Here is a 24489-nt window from a genome sequence, read left to right as displayed (position 1 = left end):
TGCTATCCAGTAATCTATTATATTCACTCTGTAGATATTTTTCCTGGGCAAAACTCATAGTCTCCTTTCAGAAATTTACATGTTTACATTTCATCCAAAGACTCTTCTTGTGTCTCCAGTGATTTATCTTTATGGATATAATTTTTGTGTCCACAGATATTAACTAGGCAAGCATACAATCATAGTGTTGTAATATTAATTCATCAAGGATCCCAGATGAGCCCCCTCAAATCTTCACTGGGATTGTTAGAAACTCCAAAGAAACTACAGGACACCAAAGACGAGGAGTAAAACCTAGAAGTAACCAGAGAATATAGATTGCCTAAAAAGGAGCAACTGTAGTGTCAATAAACTTCTCAACATCAACAGAGGCCAGAGGATAATGAAATAATTCCTTCCACAATGGAAGATAGGAGTTGTTTTTCTTTTCTACCATACACTTGTATATTTCCCAGATGCTCATCCTTTTAATATAGTAATAGTATATTTTTGTTTAGATCAATCATCAGTGTTTGCATTATTATGAGTGTGAATAGTGTATGTGACTTGGTTTTGCCCTCTGAAAGTGTTTAATGTTTGTCTCCATTATTTTGATATTTCACAGTGATATGCCTTGGTGTGCATCCATTTTCATCCATTATTCTGAGCACTTAATGAGCCTTTCAGGCTAGAAACTGATATATTTGTGTTTAGGAAATTTCATTAAATTATTTCTTTGATTTTTTTTTTCTCATTCATTTTCTGTTTCTTCTTCTGAAACTCCCATTACTCATGTTTTATGATTTTCTTCTTTTTTTAAAGTAATCTTTATGCCAAATATGGGGCTCATACTCATAACCCCAAGATCAAGAGTCACATGCTCTACCCACTGAGCCAGCCAGGCCCCCCTGAAACTCCCATTATTCAGATGTTGGCCTTCCAAGACTATTTGATACAATGTTTCACAATAAAATGTAAGCTTTTATATTTTCTATTGAAAATACAAGTATAGAAATACAAATTTAGGGGGCACCTTGGTGACTCAGTTGGTTAAGCATCCAATTCTTGATTTCAGTTCAGGTCATGATCTCAGGGTCTTAAGATCGAGCCCTGCATCAGGCTCTGTGCTGAGCATGGAGCCTGCTTAAGAGTCTCTCTCTCTTTCTACCTCTGCCCCTCACTGCTCACATTCTCTCTAAAAAAAGAAAAAAAAGAAAAGGAAGAAGTATAAATTTATAGATGTCTTATTTTATATGTTTTTCTCCTATTTTCTTTGCTTTGTCTTATGCTCTACTTTTTGGGAGATCGACTCACTTGGACCTCTAACCTTTCCTGTTGAGTATTTCAGTTCTGCTTTCGTGTTTTTAATTTCTAAGAGATCTTTCATGTTCTCTAAATGTTCTGTTTTAAACAGTATTCTGAACTTGTTTCTGGGATTCAGAACCAGGGCTTATCTCTCTGAGGATTTTAATAATTGTTTTATTTTGGAGCTTTCTTTTCCTTTCATGGTTTATTTTTCCTCCAAGTTGTTTTTCTCTGTTAGTGGCTTGTTTGATCTTGTATATTAGAAGAATTCTTCAGCTGTCTGGTGATTTTTAGGTGTCTGCTCATGTTTAATTGTGAGCAAGAAGCTGACTGGAAGATCTGAATGAGTTTCACTGGAAGGTGATGTGGCTGGGCTGTTTGTTGGGGGAAACCTCAATATCACTATGTTTACATTTTTCCTCAATATCTGGTCAGATTCCTTGGAGATGACCCTTCTGCTATCGTTCTTCTACTCAGAGAGAAAAAGTCTGGTCATAACCATTCTGGAAGCTGAGTAGTCAACAGGGCTTAGGGGCAGGGTCTCCGCTTTCAGTGTCTTACACATTCATTTCTTCACTCTGGTTTCAGTGTGGCACTTCCCCTCTTAACCCAGTCTGTGCCCACTGAGTCCAGCCAACCTCATTCTGTGCTTTCCAGAGAATAAACATCCATCTTTTGCTAGGGTGGTGTGATGGTTAATGTGTCAACTTGACTGCGCTAAGAGATTCTCAGATAGCTGGTAAAACATGGTTGCTGGGTGTGTCTGAGAGGGTGTCTCTGGAATAGATTGGCATTTGAATCAGTAGACCGAGTAAAGAAGATCACCTCACCAATGCAAGCAGACATCACCCAGTCCCTTGAGGACCTGAATAAAACAAACAAGTGGAAGAAGGGTTAATTTACTCTCTGCTTGACCTAGACCTTCCATCTTCCCCTGCCTTCAGACAATAGTGCTCACCATTCTCAGGCCTTCAGACTTGGACTGGGACTGACACCGTTGGCTCCCCTGGTTTTTTGGGCCTTTCAGTTTGGACTGGGACGACGCTCCTGGCTTCCCTAGTTAGGGGAGGAGAAGTCATCCAGTAGCATGGAGTATGGATAGTGCTTCTCAAAGAGCTTTTCTAATCCTCCTCATTTTCAGCCAGCCTCTTCTTCCCCATTTCCAATATTACCTGGTGTCACCATCTCTTGGACTCTTGATAACGTTGTAGAATAAACTGAGCCAGCGTCAAATCTGACTTTGATCTGCTAGGTCATATTTTTGCTTATCCACCTTCTTTCTAGCTTCCAAAAGTTTGTTGTTGTCTCCTCTCCCATTCTCCATAGCCTCAAAGGCTCCTCCATTTCTACATAATGACTATTCATTGTAGTTTTTAAATGGATTCTGGAAAAGCCAAATTTGGATGAGCCTGTCCAATCCACTGTGTTCACCCAGAACTGTCATCTAGAAGCCTTCGCCCAGCTGAACTCATTTTATGACTGATGTTTTCAAAGACTAGGAGAATTGGCCTCTCCTAGATCTTAGCTGACAAAAGTTCCTAAAGGATATATTTCAAGAAGAAGGAAATTGAACCTTGGAAGAAAAAAGTGGAATGCAAGAATTAATAGACTCAGGAACCTGGTGGGGACCCGGGTGGATGCCACCTACAGGGAAGCTATTCCCTTCTGGAGGAATATGGCGATGTCTTTGACCCAGTATGGAAGCCTAGTAGAGATGCAGAAGGCAGCCACCACTGCAAGACATTCCCACACCTAGAGTGAAAGAAGCCATTTCAGTCCTATTGCCTTGTTTTGGATGGAAGCCTAGAAGCGAGTGCACCGGTTTCCCATGGAACATCCCTATCCCACCAAACATGAGAACAATTCTGAGTCCAATGAGTTGGATATTCAGAAGTCTAATTTGAGCCTGCTATGGGTGAGTGAATAAATAAAGCTTCCCCATAACAAAATAAATATAAGATATATGTGTATGTAAAGTTGTAAAATGTGTAATGAGAAAAGCAGCCTGAAATGGGAGGAGTTACAGGGGCTTCCAGCCATTTGGAAACAAGATGTCCCATTTAAAAGTTTCTCTCTGTTTTTTGTTTTGTTTTGTTTTCAAGAAGACATCTTTATTGGACACAGACAAACTTGCCCTTCAGGCTATAACCAGAGACCAAGATAATTTCCTTTAGCCTCTAAAAACATATTCCTGTAAGAAGCCTCTTCATACTTCTACTCCATCTTGTTTGCACCACCTCAGGTATTATCAGATGAAGGTTCTATTTTAATCCTGAAACTATTTTCTACATAACTATTTTTAATGTCTTAGCTGTTGGTAATTATAATGGCATCCACTCAATAGTTGAGGTTTTTCTTCTACTCTGATAAGACATTAAAGCTACAGTTTTCCAACTGTCCAATTTACATTTCTAGTTTCTGCTTCCTCCCACCCCGCAAAGGCAGGACACTATATGAAAGGCTATTCTGATGGATAGACTCCATAATCAATCTCAACTACAAGCCTGACTTGGGAAAAATTTGAACTGAAAGAAAATGGATATTAGCGGGAAGCCTGGGTGGCTCGGTAGGGTAAGTGTCTGCCTTTGGCTCAGGTCATGATCCCGGGGTCCTGGGATCGAGTCCCACATCAGGCTCCCTGCTCAGCGGGGAGCCTGCTTCTCCCTCTGCCTGCCACTCCCCCTGCTTGTGTTCTCTCTCTCTCTGGCAAATAAATAAATTAAAATCTTAAAAAAAAGAAAATGAATATTAATATTTACATGGCACCAGCACTTTTTTGAGTACTCAAATAATATAAACTAATAATAATATAAGCTAATCTAGTACTCATTACCACCACATGTGGCAGGTACTGCTATTATTTGCATTTTACAGAAGAGGAAATTAAGGCACAGAGGCACTCAACAATGTGCCCTACGTTCACAGGTAGTAAGTGTCCAAGCTCCAAGTTAAACTCCAGTGGTCTGGCTCCAGAGTCCATGGTCACAATGACAAAATTACACTCCCTGTTCTGATAGAACACTTTCTTGTTCTTTTCGAACAGCTTTAAAAAAAAGCTAACAGTAATACTACTTAATTGTGTTGATGATGAAAATATTAAGCCAGAGCATTCTTTACCCTGACTTAGTAGAATCCCCTCGGAGAGCTTTAAGGAAGTACCAGGGCTTTGGTTCTATCCCAGAAATGAAGATTTCATTGGTCTGCTGGGGCCCAACCTTTGGATTAAAAAGAAGGAACTCCCCAGGTTTTTATAATGTACAGCTGGAATTGTGTTTCACCAGATTGGCTCATGGAGGCATTTTGCGATGCTTAGGAGTAGAGTTTCTTCATTATCACCAGTCACCTGGGCCTTAAGCACTTTGAAAATCTGAAGGAATTGGTGTCATTTAACATCTTTGAGTACCCAGCATTTTAGGCCTTTGCATTTCAAGCTTCCACACACATGTGCCCACATGCACACACACTTCATTGGCCTGTTCAGAGCTGATATTTGCTATCTGTCCCCCTCCCAGTTGGTGTCCATTCTATCTCTGAGTAGTTGTGAGTATCATCACTGTTTCTGTTCAGTTTAGATCAAATCACACAGTGTAGATCCTCAATATAACACATGAATGTCAGAGGCTCTAAGTCAGAAGCTAAGCTATTTCACGGCTATTTTAGGGAATGTTTTTGACTGCAGAATTCTTCATTCTTCCTTTTTTCCAGGCCCTAGCACTCAAACAAAACTTGAAGAGGAGAAAGCATATCACTTGGGTTTAGCCCAGGTTGGGCGCAAGGCTCCCCGCATCTCTGAAGCCACCATTAACTGTCATTATGTCCAATTCCAACGTCCTTCAGCTCACTCTTAGCTCCAGCAGGTGACACAGAGCCTTTAACTCCCAGGATTGGAGGGGCTGTCCCAGGGGTGAACATGCATGCTTACAGCCAGCCTGTAATGCCCTTCGCCCCCAGCACACACACATGCTGCCCATTCTCCCTGCAGTTAACCTTGAAACACCAGCAATGTCTGCAGCAAGGTCAGACAAGACACTGCTCACCTGCTCTTTTTAATACTGTCCCAGGGGTCATGGAGCTATTTGTCCCCCTGTGTGGGATTTAGGGGAACAGACTTTTCTGGGTTCCCAATAGCCCAGCCTTTCTCATGGACCCAGACAGGAGTCCATGGGGCTGGGCTGGGACAGGCTCAGATGGCAGGATGCACACTGCTTCATGATCTCTACTTTCCTCTAACCCCCAAGGCCTGGGGCCTCCATCCAGGGGCTGAGTCCTCTCTTGCAGCCACCTCTGCCCCTCATGAAAGTGGGCTTCTGAGAGCCTCCCTCACCTTCTGTCCCTCCCCGGAGTTTGCCAGATGTGCTGGTCTGATCCCAGAAAGCCTACTCTACTCCCTGTTCGGGCTCTTACTCCTCTTTGCAATGGCTCTGGGCTCTCAGAGCACATCTGTGCAGTTCATTTTTTTTCCATAAATATCCTCCTGCATGACCTAGAGCTTAGATTTAGTTATTTCCCTCTAACGATAGGGCTGCAGCCTGGGCGGGCCTCTGGGCCGTGTATACCTGTGAGGATGTTCCTTCCAAGAGCCTCTCCTTCAGCATTTATTGAGCATCTACAATTAGCCAGGCCCACAGATGACATGGGAGCAGAAACAAGTATAAAGCCAACTTCTCAGTCCTTGACGTGTCAGCGTCCCTTGCAGATAACAGAGACATAAACTAAGTCATTGTGATACAGCCTGATAATAAACATTGCAGTTTAGGAGGACAGGAAGCCCAGAGAGAGGAAGAGAGGACACTTGAGCGGAGTCTTTAGAAATGAATGGGAGCGGGCATTGTCCACAGACTGTTTTTTTTTCCTTTTGTAGCAAGTGCCTGACTTAAGCTTTGATTGCTGAGGGCACCCACTTCAAAGACTGGACTCACTACCTTGAATAGCTATCTTGAATAAACACATTGCCAGCCATAGGGTCTAGATAAAGAGCGAGGCCACCTTTCCTCACTGAGTCTCCTTTGTTTTAAAGATCTTGGTTGATTTCGGTAACTGGCCATTTGGGCCACTTGTGTCTTCTCCCTTGCTTTCAATTCCTGCCCTTATGTTTTAAATTCACCAGTAGTGAGCCCATGAAACCCTAGGTCCCCACCCCAACCCCAATAAAAGCAGAACCCAGGCCCTTGGGCACCATGTCTCTCTACCTCCACACCACACAGTGGCCCCAAGTGTGCTGTGTAATTTCCAGGTCTTGTAAGTAATAAACCTTTATTTTGTTTCCAAAGTTTGCTGGTAGTTGTTGTTGAAAGGCACCTTGCAATCATAATAAGAACTACAAGGGTCAGTCCAGTTGTAGCAGTGGTTTGGAAAGAAGAGAGGTCTGTGGGAAGCTCACTGGGGCCAAGGTGAGTGCTTCCGGGCATTTCTAGCTGGTAGCATTACTATCCTAGGTGAGACCCGCACAAAACAGAGTACAGTTTCCTAGGCCTGCATACGAAGTACAACCTGCTGGGTAACTTTAACAATAGAAACTTCAGTGCTAGAGGCCAGAAATCCAAAAATATCAGTGGGGGTGGAGGATGGGGCTCCCTCTGAGAGCTGTGAGGGAGAAGCAGCTCCAGGCCTCTCCAGCTTCCACGGGTTTGCTGGTGATCTTCCAGAACCATCCCCGGGACCTCTGCCTCCATCTTCAAGGGTGCTCTCCTTGTGTTTATTTGTGTCTAAATGTCACCTTTTTATAAGGACACCAGTCGTATTGGGCTAGGGCTCACTCTACTCCAGTGACCTCATCTTAACTAATTGTAATTGCAATGACCCTATTTCCAAATAAAGTCACATTCTGGGGTACTTGGGAATAAGACTTCAATATATGACCTTGGGGGTTGGGGGCCAGAATTCAACCCATTATAAGGAGCTTACCAATGGGAGAAGGGGAGGAAGGCATTCTGATGCTGAACAGAGAGAAGAACAGGTGAGAACACAGGACGAGTGGCCCAGGGGACACAGATAGGGGCCAGCATGCTGAAGGTGCTAGAGTGGGTGATTGGGGTATGATGGGCTCGGGATGGAAAGGTAGGCTCGACTATGATCACAAAGGGCTTTTTCTGCAGAACTTCGGGGTATAGATGCTTCATTGGGACAGAGAGAAACTCTCCCTGCTGGCCTTGGCCCAGCCTAGGGGTAGAGGAAGGAGGTGTGGGGTTGGAGAACAGGACATTGCACAGTGTTTACCTAAACCTTCCCTGCATTGGAAGTGTAGACAGGTCAAGAGGGCTTTGGTGGTAGTTGGAGCTAGGTTCACAGCCGGCCCCACACCTTTGGGCAAGTCGCTTAAACTCTTTAGGCCTAGTTTCTTCCCCCATAAATTGACCATGAAACCACCTGGCACATCAAAAACACTAAGTAAAAGGTGGTAGGATTTTTACTGTGATGACTCAGCCTCATGCATTTTGGCTTACAAAGAAATTCAAAAGATTGCCATCAAACCAGAGTGAAAGATGTCCGACTCCAACCTAGCGTTCAGAGTGAACTGATGAAACAAAGATTAATGATAGGAAGTATCTGTTTAAGTATCTGTTCCCTTTTAAATGCCCACTGTAAAGGAAATATCTGCTTTACCAGCTCAGGTCATTTGTGTGTGGCAATTTGGAGAGCGGGGCATATATTTTGTAATAGCACGAGATTCTTTTGTTAAGAACTGGTTAACCTTGGGCCTCGGTCCCTCACGGTGGATGAGTCAGACCTGCATCAGGCATGTGACTATCCCCAAGGGGTAAGAGGCAGCTGGTGCTGGTCAGGAACCAAGGGACACTGCCAGCCAGCCTTGGGGCAGAACCCCCAGACACCTCCTGGAGGAATGCAATGAAGGTCACTGGCAGGACAACCCCCAGAGTCTGGAATTGTTTTACCAGCTCATTTTTGACCTGATAGCCTGCAGTGAGTGGGGGCATGTCAGGGTCTATGTGGAGAGAGAGAGAGAACATGAAAGCAAGACAGAGAAAATGTTGAGTGAGAGGCAGAGGGGAGCCCCAGGATGTATCACAGAGACCCAGAGAGAGAGAGAGAGATGAAAGAAAGGAAGGAAGGAAGGAAGGAAGGAAGGAAGGAAGGAAGGAAGGAAGGAAGGAAGGAAGGAAGGAAGGAAGGAAGGAAAAAGAAAGAAAGAAAGATGGTGAGAGGCAGAGACAGACAACACTGCAGAGCAGAGACGATGTCCTGGCATAGACCAGAGGGGACCCAGGAAGCAAGAAAGGAAAAAAGATATATACATATATAAAGTTATATATATTATTTTAAAACATATAGTATGTAATAAAAAGAAACCAAAGTATAATTAATATATATAATTACTATAAGGATATTATGAATAGCCTTACATTTGTACAGGACTTAGAGTATACAAAGTCCTTTCTGTGTGCCAAATCCTGGCCAATGAGGAAGCCAGCTTATGACTTCTCATCTCATCCCCACCGCTTAGAGACATGTGACCTTGGTTAAAAGTCAGTTAGACTCTTTTTGCATCTGTTTTCTCTTCTTTAGAATGGGACTGGTCATCTGTGTCTGGCCACCCCCTCTGGAAGGGTGGTGGCGAGGCATCCATTCTCTGTCTCTGTGGGTCTTTCTTGGTTCTGTAAATGGCAGCCCAAGAATTGAATTTAGCCTCCCACCAAGTTTTACTCTACTGCCACAGGGAGTTAAATATATTCTGTCTTAATTCATTGACAGTATTTGAAAACCAGGAGCTATTGCATCTATACCTGGACATTGGGCTTCTTTTGAAAAATTGGGCAAAACAGGCAGGGCTGGACCCCTATCTGGTCATTGCGACTTGGCTTCCAGCCGGTGCCAGTAACACCCTGTGGTTGGGCCTGCTCGCCCCACCATCCTTCCCTAAATCCCCCGGCTACCAGCTCAGTTCATTTGTGTTACTTCCCTGGCCAGTGGAGATTTTGTTTGCTGTCCTCGTCTACATCAGCAGCATATTTTATTGCAATGGTCTTTCCATGGTCTCCTGTCTGTGAGGCAGAGAATGTATCCTGTTCACCCCTGGGTATCCAGCCCTGAGCACTGTGCTTGGCACGCAGCAGGTGCTCAGAAAGTGTTTGCTGAAGTGACCCTGACACAGCAGTATGTGAGAACGACAAGAAGGGAGAGAGGCAAACAGAAGGGAGGGTGCGAGGGAAGAGTCTCTGAGTTAGGCCCACACCAGTGATGTGCATGCACGCAGGGGTCCGTGTTAGGAGACAGGCCTTTGTAAAAAGGAAGCTTTCAGGGGTGGTGTCGCTGGACATGTGACCCAGAATAAGTTCCTGGGCCCTTCTGGGCCTGTTTCCCCATCTCTGTAAGATGGAGATGACACGTGTCCATCTCACCGGGATGTGGCAGGCAGGTTTGAATGAGAGACGTGTGGCAAGTGCCTGGCACGGGATTGCCCGATGCTTCACACTTTCTGCGTTAGCGTCCTACAGCCGCCGGGACAAACCTGGGGACTTAAAACAACGGAAAGTTCTTCTCCCACAGCTCTGGAGGCCAGAAGTCTGAAGTCAAGCAGTCTGCAGGGCCACACTCCCGTGGGGCTCTGGGACAGGATCTTCTCTGTGCCTCTTCTGGCTTCTGGTGGCTCCGGGCACTCCTTGTTGTGGGGCTCCCCCACTCCTGTCTCTGCCTCCACCCTGACCTGTGTCCTTATTGCTCTTCTGTCTCTTGGAACGGCACTTGCCCTTGATTTGGGGCCCATTTCATAGTCCAGGATGATCTTTCCCTAATTTAACTACATCTGCATGGCGCCTTTTCTAAATAAGGTCACATTCACAGCATATCTTTTGGAGAGGGCTACCATTCAACCCGCTGTAATACCTGATGTTTATTGAGTGCTTTCTATAAACCGGAACTTTACATGTGTTATTTAATCACTCGATTAAACTAAATCTTGGAGGAGAGAGTCCTGGGTAGTGCTCCCCTGGGGGCCTGATGCTGCTTTCCCAGGGGTTGAAGGCAGTGCATGGCCACAGGGCTCCATGATTAGTGACCTGAGGAAGTGGGTTGATGGACATAATTTCTAGATTTTCTGCATTCCCTCCTTGGCTCTCTCCATGTGCAGGATTCTTTCCCTTCTCTGCAAAATGTCTGTGGTGGACACCAGTGTGCTTGTCCAGATCCTCCATCCAGGAAGGACTTGGCATCTCAGGTGGTGGGATTGTTGTCTTCAAACAGCCTTCAGCCATCAAGCCCTTTGGGTCGGCCTCAGTGTAGAAACTCCCCCCCCCCCCGTTGGGGATCACCTCTCCTTGTGTGGACTGCATCGCCTGTGTGATGGAAAGGGCAATACAAAGAATCTGGCCATATCAGCCTAATATGGGATAAATTGCGTTGGTCATTTTAACTCCAGTAATAGCCTCTAGGGTCAGGAGAGGCTTTGTGGGGCCCCCAATGCAATGTCACTTCTCCCTCGGCCCAGTCCTACCTCCTCCTCCCTTCCACATGTGTGGAGCCCAAGGGCACCACTTAGTAAGCAGCCTGCACCCTAACCTCCAAATCAGAGTCTGCTTCCCAGAGACCCCAACCTGCACCAATGTCGAAGGATCATCTGTTCTTCAGATCATGCAATTATACGTGAAATCGAAGTTTTACTCCAACTAACTTTGTGTTTATATCTAAGGATTCAGGTTCCTATAGGTGGCAATAAATGATGTTGCCTTGAGGTTTTAATTCATATTTAAAATTTTTTGAAGATCTCTTTATGGCTTTGAAGTTTTTCATTTTCCTAAGACTCGGAACATGCAAATGAATCTAAAGCAATCCTAAAATTCTGAAATACTCTGCAGGTACCTACCTGGCAGAAGGAGCACCAGTTTAATAGTTGCTGGAAGCTTGCTTGGTTGAAAAGAGTGTTTTGAGGTTTCAAGTGGATTCCTATCTGTCTTTGAATTTTTAATGAAGTAATTTGATGAAATACATCAGATATTTAGCATCATCTACAAGCAAGAAATCAAAAAAGAATATAAGACAAAGGAGACAGGTTATTTTACCAGTTGAGAGAATAGGCTTTTGGAATAATGCAGATGTGGATTTAAGTCTTTTCTCTGCCTCTTGCTATCACTGAACTCTGTACCTCAATCTCCCCATCTAGTAAATGGGAGCAATAATGACATTGACCTCATAGAGCCCTTGTGAAAGTTAAATAAGATTTTTCTACATAAAATATTTATAATAGTAAGCATGATAAATGTTATTCATTATTAGTTACCACCTGAGGCAAAGCATACAAACAACACACACACCCTTAACAAATTTTAGGTGCTCTGAGTCATTGCTTACAGAAAACTCATGAGAATTCGTCCAAACTTATTTTAAAAGGATCCCCGGGCTTATTTCTTATTAGAGAGAAGGCTATTGAATTTCTAATACTGAAGGTGACCAGGGAATAAAGACCTGAAGACAGTGTGGGTGTGAGTCATGTGGATCTCCAGGGAAGAGCATTTCAAGCTGAGGGAACAGCCAGTGCAAAGTTCTTGGAGAACAGGTACCCTGTATCTGAGGACCAGCTGAGAAGTCAATGTGGCTGGAGGGGTGTGAGCAGGACAGATGAGATCAGACAGATGAGGGGGTGGGGCAGGTTTTGTAGGACCTACTAGGTCTGTGTGAAGATTGGTTTTTTGTTTGTTTGAGAGAGAGAGAGAGAGAGAGAGAGCACGCATGCAACCAAGGGGTAGGGGCAGAGGGGAGAGAGAATCTTAAGCAGACTCCATGCTCAGCATGGAGCCCAGCGTGGGGCTCCATCTCATGACCCCTCTCAGATCATGACCTGAGCCAAAATCAAGAGTCAGACACTTAACTGACTGAGCCACCCAGGCACCCCTGAAGATTGGCTTTTGATTTGCTGATTTGGGAAGCTGTTGCAAGTCTGGAGCCAAGGACTGACAGGCCACATGGCCCAATTTCTGTGTTAAAAGGATGCCCCTGACGGCTGTGTTAGGAATGGAGTACAGGCAGGCAAGACAGGAGAGGCAGGGACACTGCCCTGAGGAGGCTCGGGCAGCCTCCCCGGCCAACGATGGCCATTTACATCAGGGCAGTCACTGTGGGCATGGAGCATGCTTACCATCTGCTGTGTTTGGAATCCTGAATGGACAGAATTTGGTACTGTCTTGAGAGAAAGAGAAGAGTCAAGGATAACTCGAAGTGTTTTGTCCTGAGCAAGTGGGGGAGAAAGTTTCCTTTGAGATAAAGACGTAAGAGGAGGCAGGCTCGAGAAGGACTCAGAAGTGTTCATGTTGGGACCTGTGAAATGTGAGGTAGCTGTTAAACATCCACATGAAAATGTTGAGGTGGCCGTGAGGGAGAAGAGTCTGGAGTCAGTGAGCAGTCTGGGCTTGAAAGATAAATTTGGGAGTCATCAGGCTATATAGTTGGTGTTCCAAACTACGAAACTGGATGAAATTCCTGGGGGAGGGGGGTGGCTAAAAGGACAGAGCTTGGAGCCACTCCGGTGTTCAGGGGTCAGACAGATCAAAAAACAAAAAACAAAAAACAAAAAAACAAAACAAAACAAAAAACCAGCACAGGATATGGAGAAGGAGCTGCCAATGAAGGCCAAGGAAAGCCAAGAGAGGCTAGAAACCGGGTGAAGGCATGTGAACAGGGCTTTGATGGTTGAACAGGAGTTTGCTAGGCCAGGGCTCCTCCAAGCGTGGTCACAGACTAATAGCATCAGCATCAGCATCAGCATCTGGAAACCTGATAAGAATGTGCAGAATTTCTGGGCCCCAACCCACTTCTACCAGATCCAAAACTCTGGGGCTCTCCAGGGGGTTCTGAAGCACCCTCAAATTTGAGAATCACTGCCCTAGGCACAAAATTTCCTGCACAAAATTGTAAAGACCATTAGGAAAAGAAGAAGAAAAAAATCCCGACCATGTCCTTACGTGGAAGAGAATATTTTTAAAGACCCACTTAGTGTTCGAAGCACTCACAGTAACCCCCTCCCTGACATCACCCGCCACATGCTAATTTAGAAAACTACTAATTTATCACGGCTCTTTGGAGAGGAGGAATGCCCCCCTTTTACCGGACAGAGGGAATGCTGAGCACCAGGCATGCCAGACATTCCACTGCTACAAAAATGGGGGTGGTATTCCAGGCTTAGCATTACTGGGTCATGAACGCGCGACTCCTGAGATATAAAGCTTATGTCACCAAACAGTTTCCAAGTTCTCTTCTAGGTTTTCCTAGGAGAATTCCACCCTTTTCCATTCTGGGGAGAAGAAGTTAAAATTAGGGCCAGCCCTGCTGTACTGGTGTGCCAGATGCGGGGAAGCTGTCCCCAGAAATAAGCTGGTTCCCACCGCGGATGGGCGGGGCGGGGCGCCTCCAGTCCCGGCCCATCGGAGGGGCTGCTCAAAGGCCTGCCCCCTCTAAGTGTCTGCAAGGGGTCTGGTCCCAAGCTTTAAAACCCTGAGCCGGGGCGCTGCATCCCCACTTCTTCTCTCCCGGCCAGTCCTAGCTGGTTTTTCAAAAGTGTGCAATTGTCTCCTTCCCGCCCAGCCCCAATCCTCGCCCGGGACCAGCTGTGCGCCAGGCCGGCTTCACTCGGGACGCGATCTGACCCGCGGCTGACCGAGCGGCGTGCACCAGTCAAGCACCCCCAGCTTTCCGCTCGGCTTCCCGAGCCGCTCCGCAAAGTTGGGCAGCTCCAAGCGCACGCTCAGCCTCTCGACTTCTCCCTCCCCGGGTCCCCGGCGCCCCCGCTCCGGTTCACCGGAGCAGCCGGTCCCAGCGGGCTGGCAGCTCACACCCCTTTCCGGTCGTCCTTCCTCCCCGAAGCGCGACCATGCTGCTAAGGGGCGTCCTCCTGGCAATGCAAGGTAAGTGCAAAGACCCAAGGGGACTCCCGGGGGGCGCCCTCGTGACCCGCTCCCGCAGCCCCGGTGGCCGGGCTCGCTGTCCTGGACCGGGCCATCCGAGGGCGCCTCCGGATCCTTTTCGACAGCCATACCCCACCTCCCGAGCCTGGGCTGGCGATGGGGGGTGGACGAAGGGCTGTGCCTTGGAAGCGCCGGGGGCGGGGGAGGGGGTAGTAGTGCACCCCTCTTCCGCCCCTCCCGCGTGCATGCCCCTCACTTTCACCTGGTCCCCCCGGGGCGCCCCGAGTTGGTGCAGACGCTCCCAGCCCTATCCCGAGCTGAAATTTCGTTTTGTGCTCGCAGCCCTGCAGCTTGCGGGCGCCCTGGACCTGCCCGCCGGGTCCTGCGCCTTTGAAGAAAACACCTGTGGCTTTGACTCGGCGTTCGCGTTCCAGCCCTGGATTTTAAACGAGGAAGGTAAGGGGACTCCAGAGCACAGGGGCCCCGAGGTGAACTTTCCTCCTTGCTGGTTGGCCTTTTCTCAAGGGCAGTGTTATCTTGGAGTTAAATCCCCTCGGGAGGAAAAGTGTGAGTCATGGATCCTCCTTCCAACCCTCAGCTGTGCTGCACGCAAGAAGACATGGGGGCGGGGGTGTCCTTTGTTTACCTGGAACTTCGGCGGGGGCGCGGCGAAGCTCTGAGATTTTCTGCCTCTCCCTCCAGCACATCCTAACGCAGGGAGAAAGGGGGTGCCGCAAATGATGGTCACCCCCCAGCTGCGTGCCCTCTGCGCGTCCTCAGCCCCTCTGGTCCTTCGTAGACACCTTTAGGGACCGGGAAAGTCGCAGTGGAGCTAGTTCTCTCCCCGCACTGCAGAAAGGGTTCCCTCATTCCGCCAAGCGACCTGAGTGCTAAGCCCTCATGTTTATGTTGTGCCTCAGTGTGTTGTTGTGGGACTTCATCCTCATACTGCGAATGTATCTGTCAGCCAGCACTTGGCAAAAATCAGACCAAGTCCATGACTGTGCCTGAGGTCGCTGGGCCGGGGGGCGTTGGTCACTGTCTCACCACTACATACTGTTGGGGTTCTGGTGACAGTTTAAATGTGGGTTTTTAGATGTTTCTTCTTATCCTTCATTATATGGTAACAACAACAACAACAACAAAACAAGCAGTTCTCAGTGCCCAATTGCAGGCCCCAAGGGGCCCCTTCTCCTTTCCTTCCTCCACTCTGTTTTTAGAAGCTTGGTGCCCCAGGCCATTTGGGGAATAGCCTCCTTTTAAAAACGCTGTAGCATCAAGGAGCTCAGCTGACCTCCTTCCCCTCTGAGTTGTCCTCAGTCCCCAAGGCATCCCAGCTGGCTCCCTGGAGGAGGGTGGAGCCCAGAACCCCTGCTCTGTTGGGCTGCATATGCGTTAGCTTCTCCGCCCCTCACACACGGGTGATGTTAGCCCCATTTGCAAAGGAGGGCATCGCAGGCCCCTGACACAGTGTCACTCAGCAGCTGGCTCTGAGCTGCCTGGCTAAGGGGAAGCCACGGGCGGGGATGAGCTCAGTAGCAATCTTTATTTATTGCCAACAGTTGCCAGGTCTTGACTACTACAGTTTGCTTGGGGATAGCTGGGGGTAAAGCAGTTCCTGATTTATCATCTGAGAGATCCCTACCCTGCTGATGGCCTTAGGAAGGTCCCCGTCATCTCGCCAGCCCACCTTTTCCCTGCTCCCACTGTGGGTGAAGCATTTTGAGAGACCACCTGCCACGGACCATGGGACTTGAGCCACTTGGGAGTTACCTGGTGTGCGTGTTAAAGACATAGATTGCTGGGCCCGACAGCCTGAGTTTCATGTTCAGTGGGTGTGGGATGAGGCCTGAGAATGCGCATTTCAAACCAGTTCCCAGGTGTTGCTGCTGGTCTGGAGACCATGCTTTGAGAACCACTGACCACAGTAGGCATGTTCACAAACACATACACACACACACACTCACACACACATCCCCCAGTGCTAGGGGCCCTGAGCAGGGCTGGGACTGGGAAGAAAGAGCCAGTTGCATGACCCTGAGAGTGAAAACCTCCTTAAATCTTGTTCCCTGGACACCTCTCCTGCCTCACCCTGGTCCTGGTCCCAAGGAAAGGAAATCAACATCACCCCTTAATCCAGGAGCCTCAGTCTCTGAGCCCCCGCCCCCAGCACGGTGGCCGCTCTCAGCCTGCTCTGGGGTCAGGAGACCGTGCCACAGCCTGCCAAGCTCCACCTTCAAGAGCCACAGGAGGTGCTGGGCTGCCCCTCTGCCCCAGAGTGGCAGTTAACCAGTGCCCCTTCTGGGAAAACAGGAAGATGATTATAGGAAAAGGTGATTATGGCTTAATATTATAATGGGAGCACTGTTGCTTTCCTTTTTGCTTGCTTTCTAACTTCTAACGGCCACTGCTTTCTGGCTCGGGATCAGGACTACTGGCTTGGCTGGGCAAAGTTAATTCATTCTCCTCTGAGCACTCCCGGCAGAAGAGGCAGGGTAGGTCTCCGTCTCTCCAGTACAGTGTTTTTCAAAGGCCAGAACTTGGACATAACCAAGTGCACTCCAGAGGGGCAGTGAGGTGTGTACCAGTTGCTATGGTTGCCTGCTGAGAGGCCAACACAAAGAATTTCCATTATAAACCCATTTCTAAGTTGCTAAATTAAAAGATGATAAAATCATCACAAGTGGCAGGCAGTTTGGCCAGTTGTTCCCAAGCCTCTCTACAAATTTCCTTCATCTTGCTGCAGACACATTCTGAAACTGGTTCCATCCACCTCCGTGTGTCTGATCCACCATAGCAAGTTTTAGGTTTCAGAGACTTTTGCCCACAAGTGTTTGGAAAACAAATGGCACTTTCTATATGTCCTTGATTATTAGGTTAACACGCCGTGGAGAGAACAATGCTGTAGTGGTGCAGGGGCTTAAGTAGGGAAACAAATCTGCAAATTAGAATTGCATCACAGGAAAAATCAAATCTGGGGGTAGTTAAATAAGTCCCCTTCTTGAAATGTCTCCTCAGATGCCCCAAATTGTATTTGAGATCCACTTCTTTCGTTTAGAGTATTAGGTCTCTAAGAATCTCCGATTGCAATTCCGGTGTCTCTAGTTCATAGCCATCTTGAAATATGCTTGATCTCCGCTGGGCACAGGTGGCTGAGTTTCACTGGTGGTGTTTGTTTGGTTGTGTAACACAATGGAGGGTACCCCCAGAAACAGGCGGTGACACCTGTGCAGATGACTGGGTGCAGCAACCCAGAATCTTCTACTTTCTAGATTTGCCAACAGTGGTCTGACTGCATATTTTTATCTCCTCTACTTTGTCAGGGGAAGTGAGATTATGTTAGACTCAAATTTGAATTCCCTTCTAAATTTTAGGTTTGAATTAAATCCAGGAAACAAGAGATCCATTGAATCCTATAAAAATCTTCTTTATTCCTTCATTCATCCTCAAAAAACAAACAAACAAAAAAACCTTGTTTATTCCTTCACAGTTCAGAGGCTATGGGAAGCTCTTTGGACAGTGGTCCTCAGGTGAAATCGAGACTGTTGGTTCCATTTTCCCCAATGCCAGATGAGGGGGCAGAAGCCCTTGGGCTGAGGATTCTTGGAGCCCATTAAGTTGGCCTTACATTGGAAGAGTCACAATCAGATGAGTCATCGGGTGAATTTTGGCTTTACTTTAAGTTTTGGACACCTTGACTTAGCACCTTTAACCTGACTCTATAAGGAAGCCGTTGGAGGAACTGAGGAAGGGAAAGGTAAAAACAGTGTAGGTACTGCTCCTTAATTGGAAACTTGGCATACTAAAGCCCCCTGGAAGAGGAAGGTAAATACAGAAATGTGTCCGGTGAATGGGAATGAAACAAGGAAATTCACAGCACTTGTTGTAGGGAATGCGGTTTTTGTACAACGGTGGGGGCTGGGGTTTGAGAAATTGCCTAATACGGAAGAGTCCGGACGATATTTGTACCTCGGAGGGAGTGATGCTGTCTGAGGCAGGAAGGCTGGCTACGAGGTTTGGCACAATGAGGGGGTAAAGAGGGGGATGCAGTGGAGTGTGCTGAAATCACATGCCTATGTCTTTCTGACCCCCTTTCTTTATCCAAACCCGTTCTTTCTCTCTTAACGACACTTTCGGTTACTTGGCCACACCTGAGTTTTGGTTCTGTGCTCTGTCATTAAACTGGTATTTCAGCTAGAGCCAAAAGTCTGGCTGGGATCCCAAGTGGCCTTCCTGGAAGAGGGGGAACAGTCCTCCCTTCTTGTGAATTATAGCTCCTTTCTGGACTCTGGGGGATTGTCTCAGCATCCCACCCTGACATCACAAGTTCATCAGATGGTTCCCACCCCCATGGGCCTCTGCAGGTTGGTCTCCCAGGGCTCTCTAAGGAGAAACATACCCACGTGTTGTGTAGAGACTGGAGAGCAGTGTGAGTCTGGGGTGTTCCTTGGATGTCTCCTGGAGAGACACTCAACCCCAGCAAATGGCTCAAGTACTCCTGCAGTATCCCACGCCACTCCCGGGGGCCTGAGCCCAGTTTGGTACTGCCCTGGCCCTGCCTGGGATCCTAGATCCTAGAACTGGGCTTTGGAAGTCATCCCGGGCAACCTCAGGTCCTGGACCCTGAAGCTTTGGTGTATTGATTATAAGATGTTGGAAAGTCTTCATCAGAGAATTAATTATATTTCGTACATATGGAAGAACATGAGTTCCAAAGGTATAGTGCTTGGGCCTACCAAACCCACAGGCCGCTACATTTTATGCCATACTGCGTATTGATTCACTCTTTCAGATGTGTAGATATCCTACTTGCCTGTAATCTTCAGCATATAGAAAAGGGCCTGGTCCATAGTAGATGCTTAGTAAATCTTGGTTAAATGGATGAGTTTGCTGTATGAATAAATCTAGTATTGGATGATTCAAAAGTCCTTATGCATTTTCATTTGTGCTCCTGGTTCATTCTGCCCCTTCAAAGGTAATTATCTGTCTGACTGATGGCATAAAGTCTTTAGGAGACCCCTAGCCAAATGGATCACTCATCCCCTAAGCTCTTGGGCAGGGCCCTACCCCTTGGCCTCCCTGTCAATCAGTCTGGGTTCTTGGGTTCTCTTACCTGGCGCCTCCATTTGGGATTTAACCTCCATGGACTGGTTATATCTCCCTGCTTCTCCCTCCCTTGATTGACTTCCTTGGACATAGGCTCTGTCTAGCCAACTCCCTTCCTATCAAGGCCAATACCCCATCTGGGTTTTTCCTTACTCAAAGTAGAGTTACCCAATGGGAAGTGGCTACCCAGCTCCTGCCCTCATCCCGCACAAGGCACCTAAGGATTTTTAGGATGCTTCCCTTCTCATAATTGTACAAGTCAGCTGTGGTCACCATATGCTGGAAGAAAAAAATAATTCCTTGTTATAGGACTTTCTGCTTTCATTGCCACCTTCAAATCTCCTGGCATAAGGTTAGCATGTTTTGTGACTTGCATTTTGTGATATACTATTTATGAAAAATTCTGGGTCCTGGGGCGCCTGGGTGGCTCAGATGGTTAAGCATCTGCCTTCGGCTCAGGTCATGATCCCAGGGTCATGGGATCAAGTCCCGCATCAGGCTCCCTGCTAGGCGGGGAGCCTGCTTCTGCCTCTGCCTCTGCCTCTGCCTCTCTCTCTCTCTCTGACTCTCATGAATAAATAAATAAAACATTTAAAAAAAATTCTGGTTCCTAAAATAGCAGAACCTCCTTGCTAGGTCACCCCAGCAGTAGACCTACTTCTATCTCTTATTAAATAAATAATACTGAGTTTTAGGAATTTAAGTGAAACCCCATTATGTCAATATAAGTGATATATGTCTTGGCATCTTGGTTGGTCAACCCTAATTTTCACATCTGCTGATTTTATATATATGTATACATATATTTTTATATATATGTATACATATATATAAAATTTCATATCTGTATGTACCAAATATATATCTCTCTATATATCTGTATATATCATATATATCTTTTTTCATATGTATCTATATATCATATCACATATATGAACATATCCATAATTACCAATGATATATATATGTATATGAAATACCTACAGGAAGAAGGTGGTGCTTAACACAGATGAACATCTGGCTAGTGAAGTTATTTAAAAGCAAGGAACTTGCACAATATATCAGAAATTTCTGTTGTATCCATTAGGCCATACCTAGTTAAACATAATATCTTACCTCTGTCAGCAAAGCATTCCCAACAAAAACCAAGAATTTATAGAGAAATTCTCCTACATATGTATTAGGCTAGTGGTTCTCAACCCTGACTGGATGTTAAAATCACCTGAAAATTTCTTTAAAAATTGTCATGTCAAAGTCCTACCCCAAGAGATTCTGATTTCTTTGGCCAGAAATAGGGCCAGAGTTGGCGCTGTTAATAAGTAAATGAACACTAACACCTCAGGAGTGAGGTGAGTCTCATACGTGGTCAGGGTTGAGGGCAGTGCATTGGGATGACTGCCAACTGCCCACCCCCTCCAGATGTGAGAAAGAAGGGCCCTCTTGTTAAGAATCCTGTGATAATAAGTTGCCCACGAGAAAGTGCAGACTGCCTAGTGTGGCACTCAAGGCCTCTCATGATTTGCCCCAAATTATAAATCTGCTCTTCCCTCCCATGAATTCCCACTGTGCTGTTCATCATCACGCCCTTTACTTTCTTGCCTTTTGCTCTATTTACACTGTTCTCCACATCTGTATTCTGCTTTTTATTCCCCTGCTCCATCCTGGCCTATTGAAATCCTACCCCTACCCATGTCTTAAGGCCCAGCTCTTTCTTGAAGCATTCCCTGAGTTTCTCCAGTAGGTGAACACCTCTCTTCCCCTGGCCCTCTTCACTCCCACCATGTGTCTCCTGGTTAGCCCCGGCTTGTCCCCACCCCTTCACTTGGCCAGAGTGTTACATCTTTGAGAACAGGGATCACATCCTCCCCACAAAACCCAACAAACAGCATGTGGTATCAGCAAACACTTTGAATTTAATCAATCTGGAAAGCCCTTGTTGAGATTGAAAGGGAAAAAAGAGAGAGAGGGAGAGAACCCTTCATGTTTTCTCCTGTAGTAAAAGAGGTTGTGTTAAATAGTCCTTCCTGCTGTAGGACTTCAAGGACTTTTGGAAGCTAGTGTTGTCATTTCCCAGTATAACAGGGAAGCAGTGTCTCATCTTTCCTGACCCACAGGTGGTCTGTTCCATCTCGGACTTACCAAGGAACAAATAGCCCTTAAGTTATTGGCTCATCAGGGCTACCTAAGTCCCTTGATCCTCTGCCATCACAAACAATCACAATGCAACCTTGAGAGTGACGTTCCTTGGTCTGCAAAGTATTTTTAGCAAAAGATTATCAGACTTTGAGCTAGCTTTTGGGAGCTGTTTTTTTCCAAGTATCTCAAGTGTCAGACACCAACAGTAGCCATCCTGATGGATAAAAGCAGGTAGAGATGTTTGTCTGCTCTTAGAAGAGGCCCTTGCTTATGGATGTGGTTGATGAGAAAACCAAAGGATTGGGCTTGTGATTGATTCAGTGAGATCTGTCAGAATACTCGCCTTCTCTACTTTGTGAGAAAGTTATTTGTGTTTTGGGGGATTCTGAGGCTAAGAATAAGATAATAAAACAAAACAAAATGTACTATAACTTCATAGTATAATGAATGAATCATATATTTTACAGAAAAAGCATCTAAGAATATTCATTCTACCAATGCACATTGAGTAACTGCTATCCATCAGGCATTATACTAGTAGTTGGAGTACATAGAGGACTGGGAATACACACATGGTCATGGTCACTGCCCTTGACAGCCATAGACTGATAGGAGGAGACACAAATCTATAATTATGGTAGAGAGCAAACAGAATTCTACACTCATCAAGGATCTTCACTGCAAACAGCATTGGTTGGCTATTTAAGCAGAAAAGGAGTTTATTGGAAAGGTATCGGCTTTCCAAATCAACAGGAAGTCTAGAGAGCTATGTTCGGTCAAGAATAAAGAGATGCAAAAGGTAGGCAAGACCCTTCTGGAGGAACCATTTGTGTGACTTTGTTACTGATCTGCTGGACCTGCCTGTTGGTTTTCCTGTAGACTGTGAGTACTGATGTGGCCTGCTATCCAGTCTAGTAGCTGCAAGGAGGGTCGATTTGAGGGGGATAAGACTGGCAATGTGGAAGTCAGCTAGGGGACAGTCCAGTGGTCCGTCTGAGAGATAATGAGGGCTTGAAGTGGGACAGGGGTAGTAGGAGTGAAAGGGAGTAAATAAAACACCAAAAAGGAGACTCAGTTGGCAGGACCTGATGATTAATGGGGTGTGAATGATGAGTCAGAGGGAGAGTGACTCTCTGGTTTTGAGTTGGGCAGGTGTTTGGTGGTGCCTACAGTTGAGGGATTTCAAGAGCAGCATCATGGTAGGGTAGAAGATGTGTTCCATTCTGAGTTGTGTGGGAAGTATCCAGGTGAAGGTCACTGATGCAAGAATTGGAAGGTAAGGTGCAGTATGGGCAGGACTGTGGGAGAAGACAGTGGTTGAAATCTTGAGCAGGGATAAGATCACCCAAAAAGAAAGTGCAAAGTGGTTAACAGCAGGAGGCTGTGGCTGCTCCCTGTGAGAATTAGGCATCCGAATGGGGTAGGGATGGGGTGCGGGGTGGGACAAGAGGCGCAGGAGGAACGGAGCACATATGGAGAGAATTAGGGAAGTACAGGCCACAGAGGCCAAAGCGGTTTGGAGTTTTAGAAGGAGCATGTGACCAACAGGGCCCAGGGCAGCACCGAGGTGTGTGCAGCAGACTTGTCTGTTGAAATCGACAATTCGTGCAGTTTCCATGGAACGAGGAGGGCAGAACCAGAATACCCTGGTGGAAGTGTGAAGGGGAAATGCAGAGAGCAGAGAAGGCTCGGCAAAGGAGTTTGGATGTTGTCCCTTTCTTAGAGGGAAGTCCAACCAGACCTACCAAGAAATGCAAGATGAAAGTTTCTCGTTTTTATTTTGGTTTGCTTTGTTTTTTAAGAAGAGGAGATTTGAGTTTGTTTATGGAAGGGAGGGGAAAGGACCAGTAAGAAAGAAGTTTCTGGAGAGAGGGGGAGGTATCCTCACTAGCCCCGTGTTAGGCCCAGTTCCAACTTCGACAATTTAGAAATGTCAAGAATGTACAAATCTCACAGACCAATGCGACCCAAGAGCCCTCCACCCAATGGCTCAAGAACATTTGGGTGTCAACTTCAAAATGTGTGAAATTTTATTTCTACTGTAAATGCAGAGGATGTAGGAGCTTGGGCTGAATCTGTGGGACTTATGATGCATCCTGGAACCTACTTATTAAAACACAAAGCAAACCTTTTATAAGCGACAGGGGAATCTTTGGGTATAAGGGAATTTTAATGGCATCACGTATTCCATTTGTGTTATAAGAGTGGTTCCTGGTGAGCAGCAAGGAGTGAAACCTAATGGAATATTTACACGGTAGCTCCCTACATAGCCCAGCTCTGTGATCCACAGGTAGCGTTTCTTGGTGCCTGCCAAGTACGTTTGTTGGCCTCATCTCTAACCTTCACAACAATCCTGGGGGTGGTTATTATCTGTTATTACTGCATTTTGCAGATGAGAAAGAGTGAGGTACAGAGAAATTAAGATCACAGGCCCAGGGCAACCCAGTTGGAGAGTCAGAATATGGACCCCAGCCCACCTGGCTCCAAAGACTTGAGCCTCACTTGTCCCTAGGCTCCCTTCTATCAGAGATGATGCCTTTGTACTTGCAGAGGTCAATGCCAAGGACAGACTTGCAAGATGTGTGCTTTTCTTTTCTTTTCTTTTTTTATTTATTTATTCATGAGAGACAGAGAGAGAGAGGCAGAGGGAGAAGCAGGCTCCCAAGGAGCAGGGAACCCGATGCGGGACTCGATCCCAGGACCCTGGGATCATGACCTGAGCCGAAGGCAGACGCTTAACCATCTGAGCCACCCAGGCGCCCAAGATGTATGCTTTTTTAGAGCTAGTAGAGAACCTCTGCAAAATAGTGGCGATGTCCCAACATTCCAGCTCCAGGGATCCAGGCCCCAGTTACCTCTCGTGCACCTGCCATGCGGTGGTGATCCTTTGGAATCAAGCAGGCATCAAGCAGAGATAAGGAGATGTGATTTTACTTCTTTTTTCTGTAACAGATGAACGTTTATTTTTGGAACCATTTTAAGGATTCTCTTCTCAGTCCTCAGCATAATCTTGGCAGAGAACATCAGGAAAAATTTATAGCTTGACCTAAAATACTTTGGCTGTCTTAAGAGTACTCCTAAACTTCAGATTCATCCATTCTTACAGGGAAAGAAT

The 24489-nt window shown here is 46.4% G+C and overlaps 2 protein-coding genes and 1 long non-coding RNA gene across 5 annotated transcripts in view; 2 read left to right on the top strand and 1 right to left on the bottom strand.

The window, feature by feature from the left end:
• CFAP95 (cilia and flagella associated protein 95) overlaps positions 1-13939 on the top strand; it is a 248679-nt gene extending 234740 nt beyond the window's left edge. The window contains exons 6-7 of one of the 2 annotated variants that reach the window (XR_012374036.1): positions 3387-3526; positions 13813-13939. Coding sequence is in view for 1 of the 2 variants with exons in the window: in XM_025891460.2 (XP_025747245.1) it covers positions 13813-13884 (72 nt within the window). In the remaining variant the exon portion in view is untranslated. The remainder of the gene's footprint in view (positions 1-3386; positions 3527-13812) is intronic. The other variant, XM_025891460.2, reaches the window with a different exon arrangement.
• On the bottom strand, positions 10065-14641 carry LOC141370192 (uncharacterized). The gene is made up of 3 exons (XR_012374037.1): positions 14395-14641; positions 11102-11243; positions 10065-10574 (listed from the first exon to the last, which is right to left on the bottom strand). It is a non-coding gene; the product is annotated as an uncharacterized lncRNA (long non-coding RNA).
• The window catches only part of MAMDC2 (MAM domain containing 2), a 137632-nt gene continuing 127143 nt past the window's right edge, over positions 14001-24489 (top strand). For both annotated transcript variants that reach the window (XM_025891665.2, XM_073878088.1), the window contains exons 1-2: positions 14001-14132; positions 14475-14588. In XM_025891665.2, the coding sequence (XP_025747450.1) occupies positions 14099-14132; positions 14475-14588 (148 nt within the window). In that variant the 5' untranslated portion in view covers positions 14001-14098. The remainder of the gene's footprint in view (positions 14133-14474; positions 14589-24489) is intronic.

Source organism: Callorhinus ursinus, unplaced genomic scaffold, assembly GCF_003265705.2.
Source record: "Callorhinus ursinus isolate GAN/ISIS: 27379988/994484 unplaced genomic scaffold, GSC_fseal_2.0 scaffold28, whole genome shotgun sequence".
In the NCBI taxonomy this organism is placed as follows: domain Eukaryota; kingdom Metazoa; phylum Chordata; class Mammalia; order Carnivora; family Otariidae; genus Callorhinus; species Callorhinus ursinus.
Note: the sequence above shows the minus strand (reverse complement) of the source record. Positions and strands in the feature narration are given on the sequence as shown.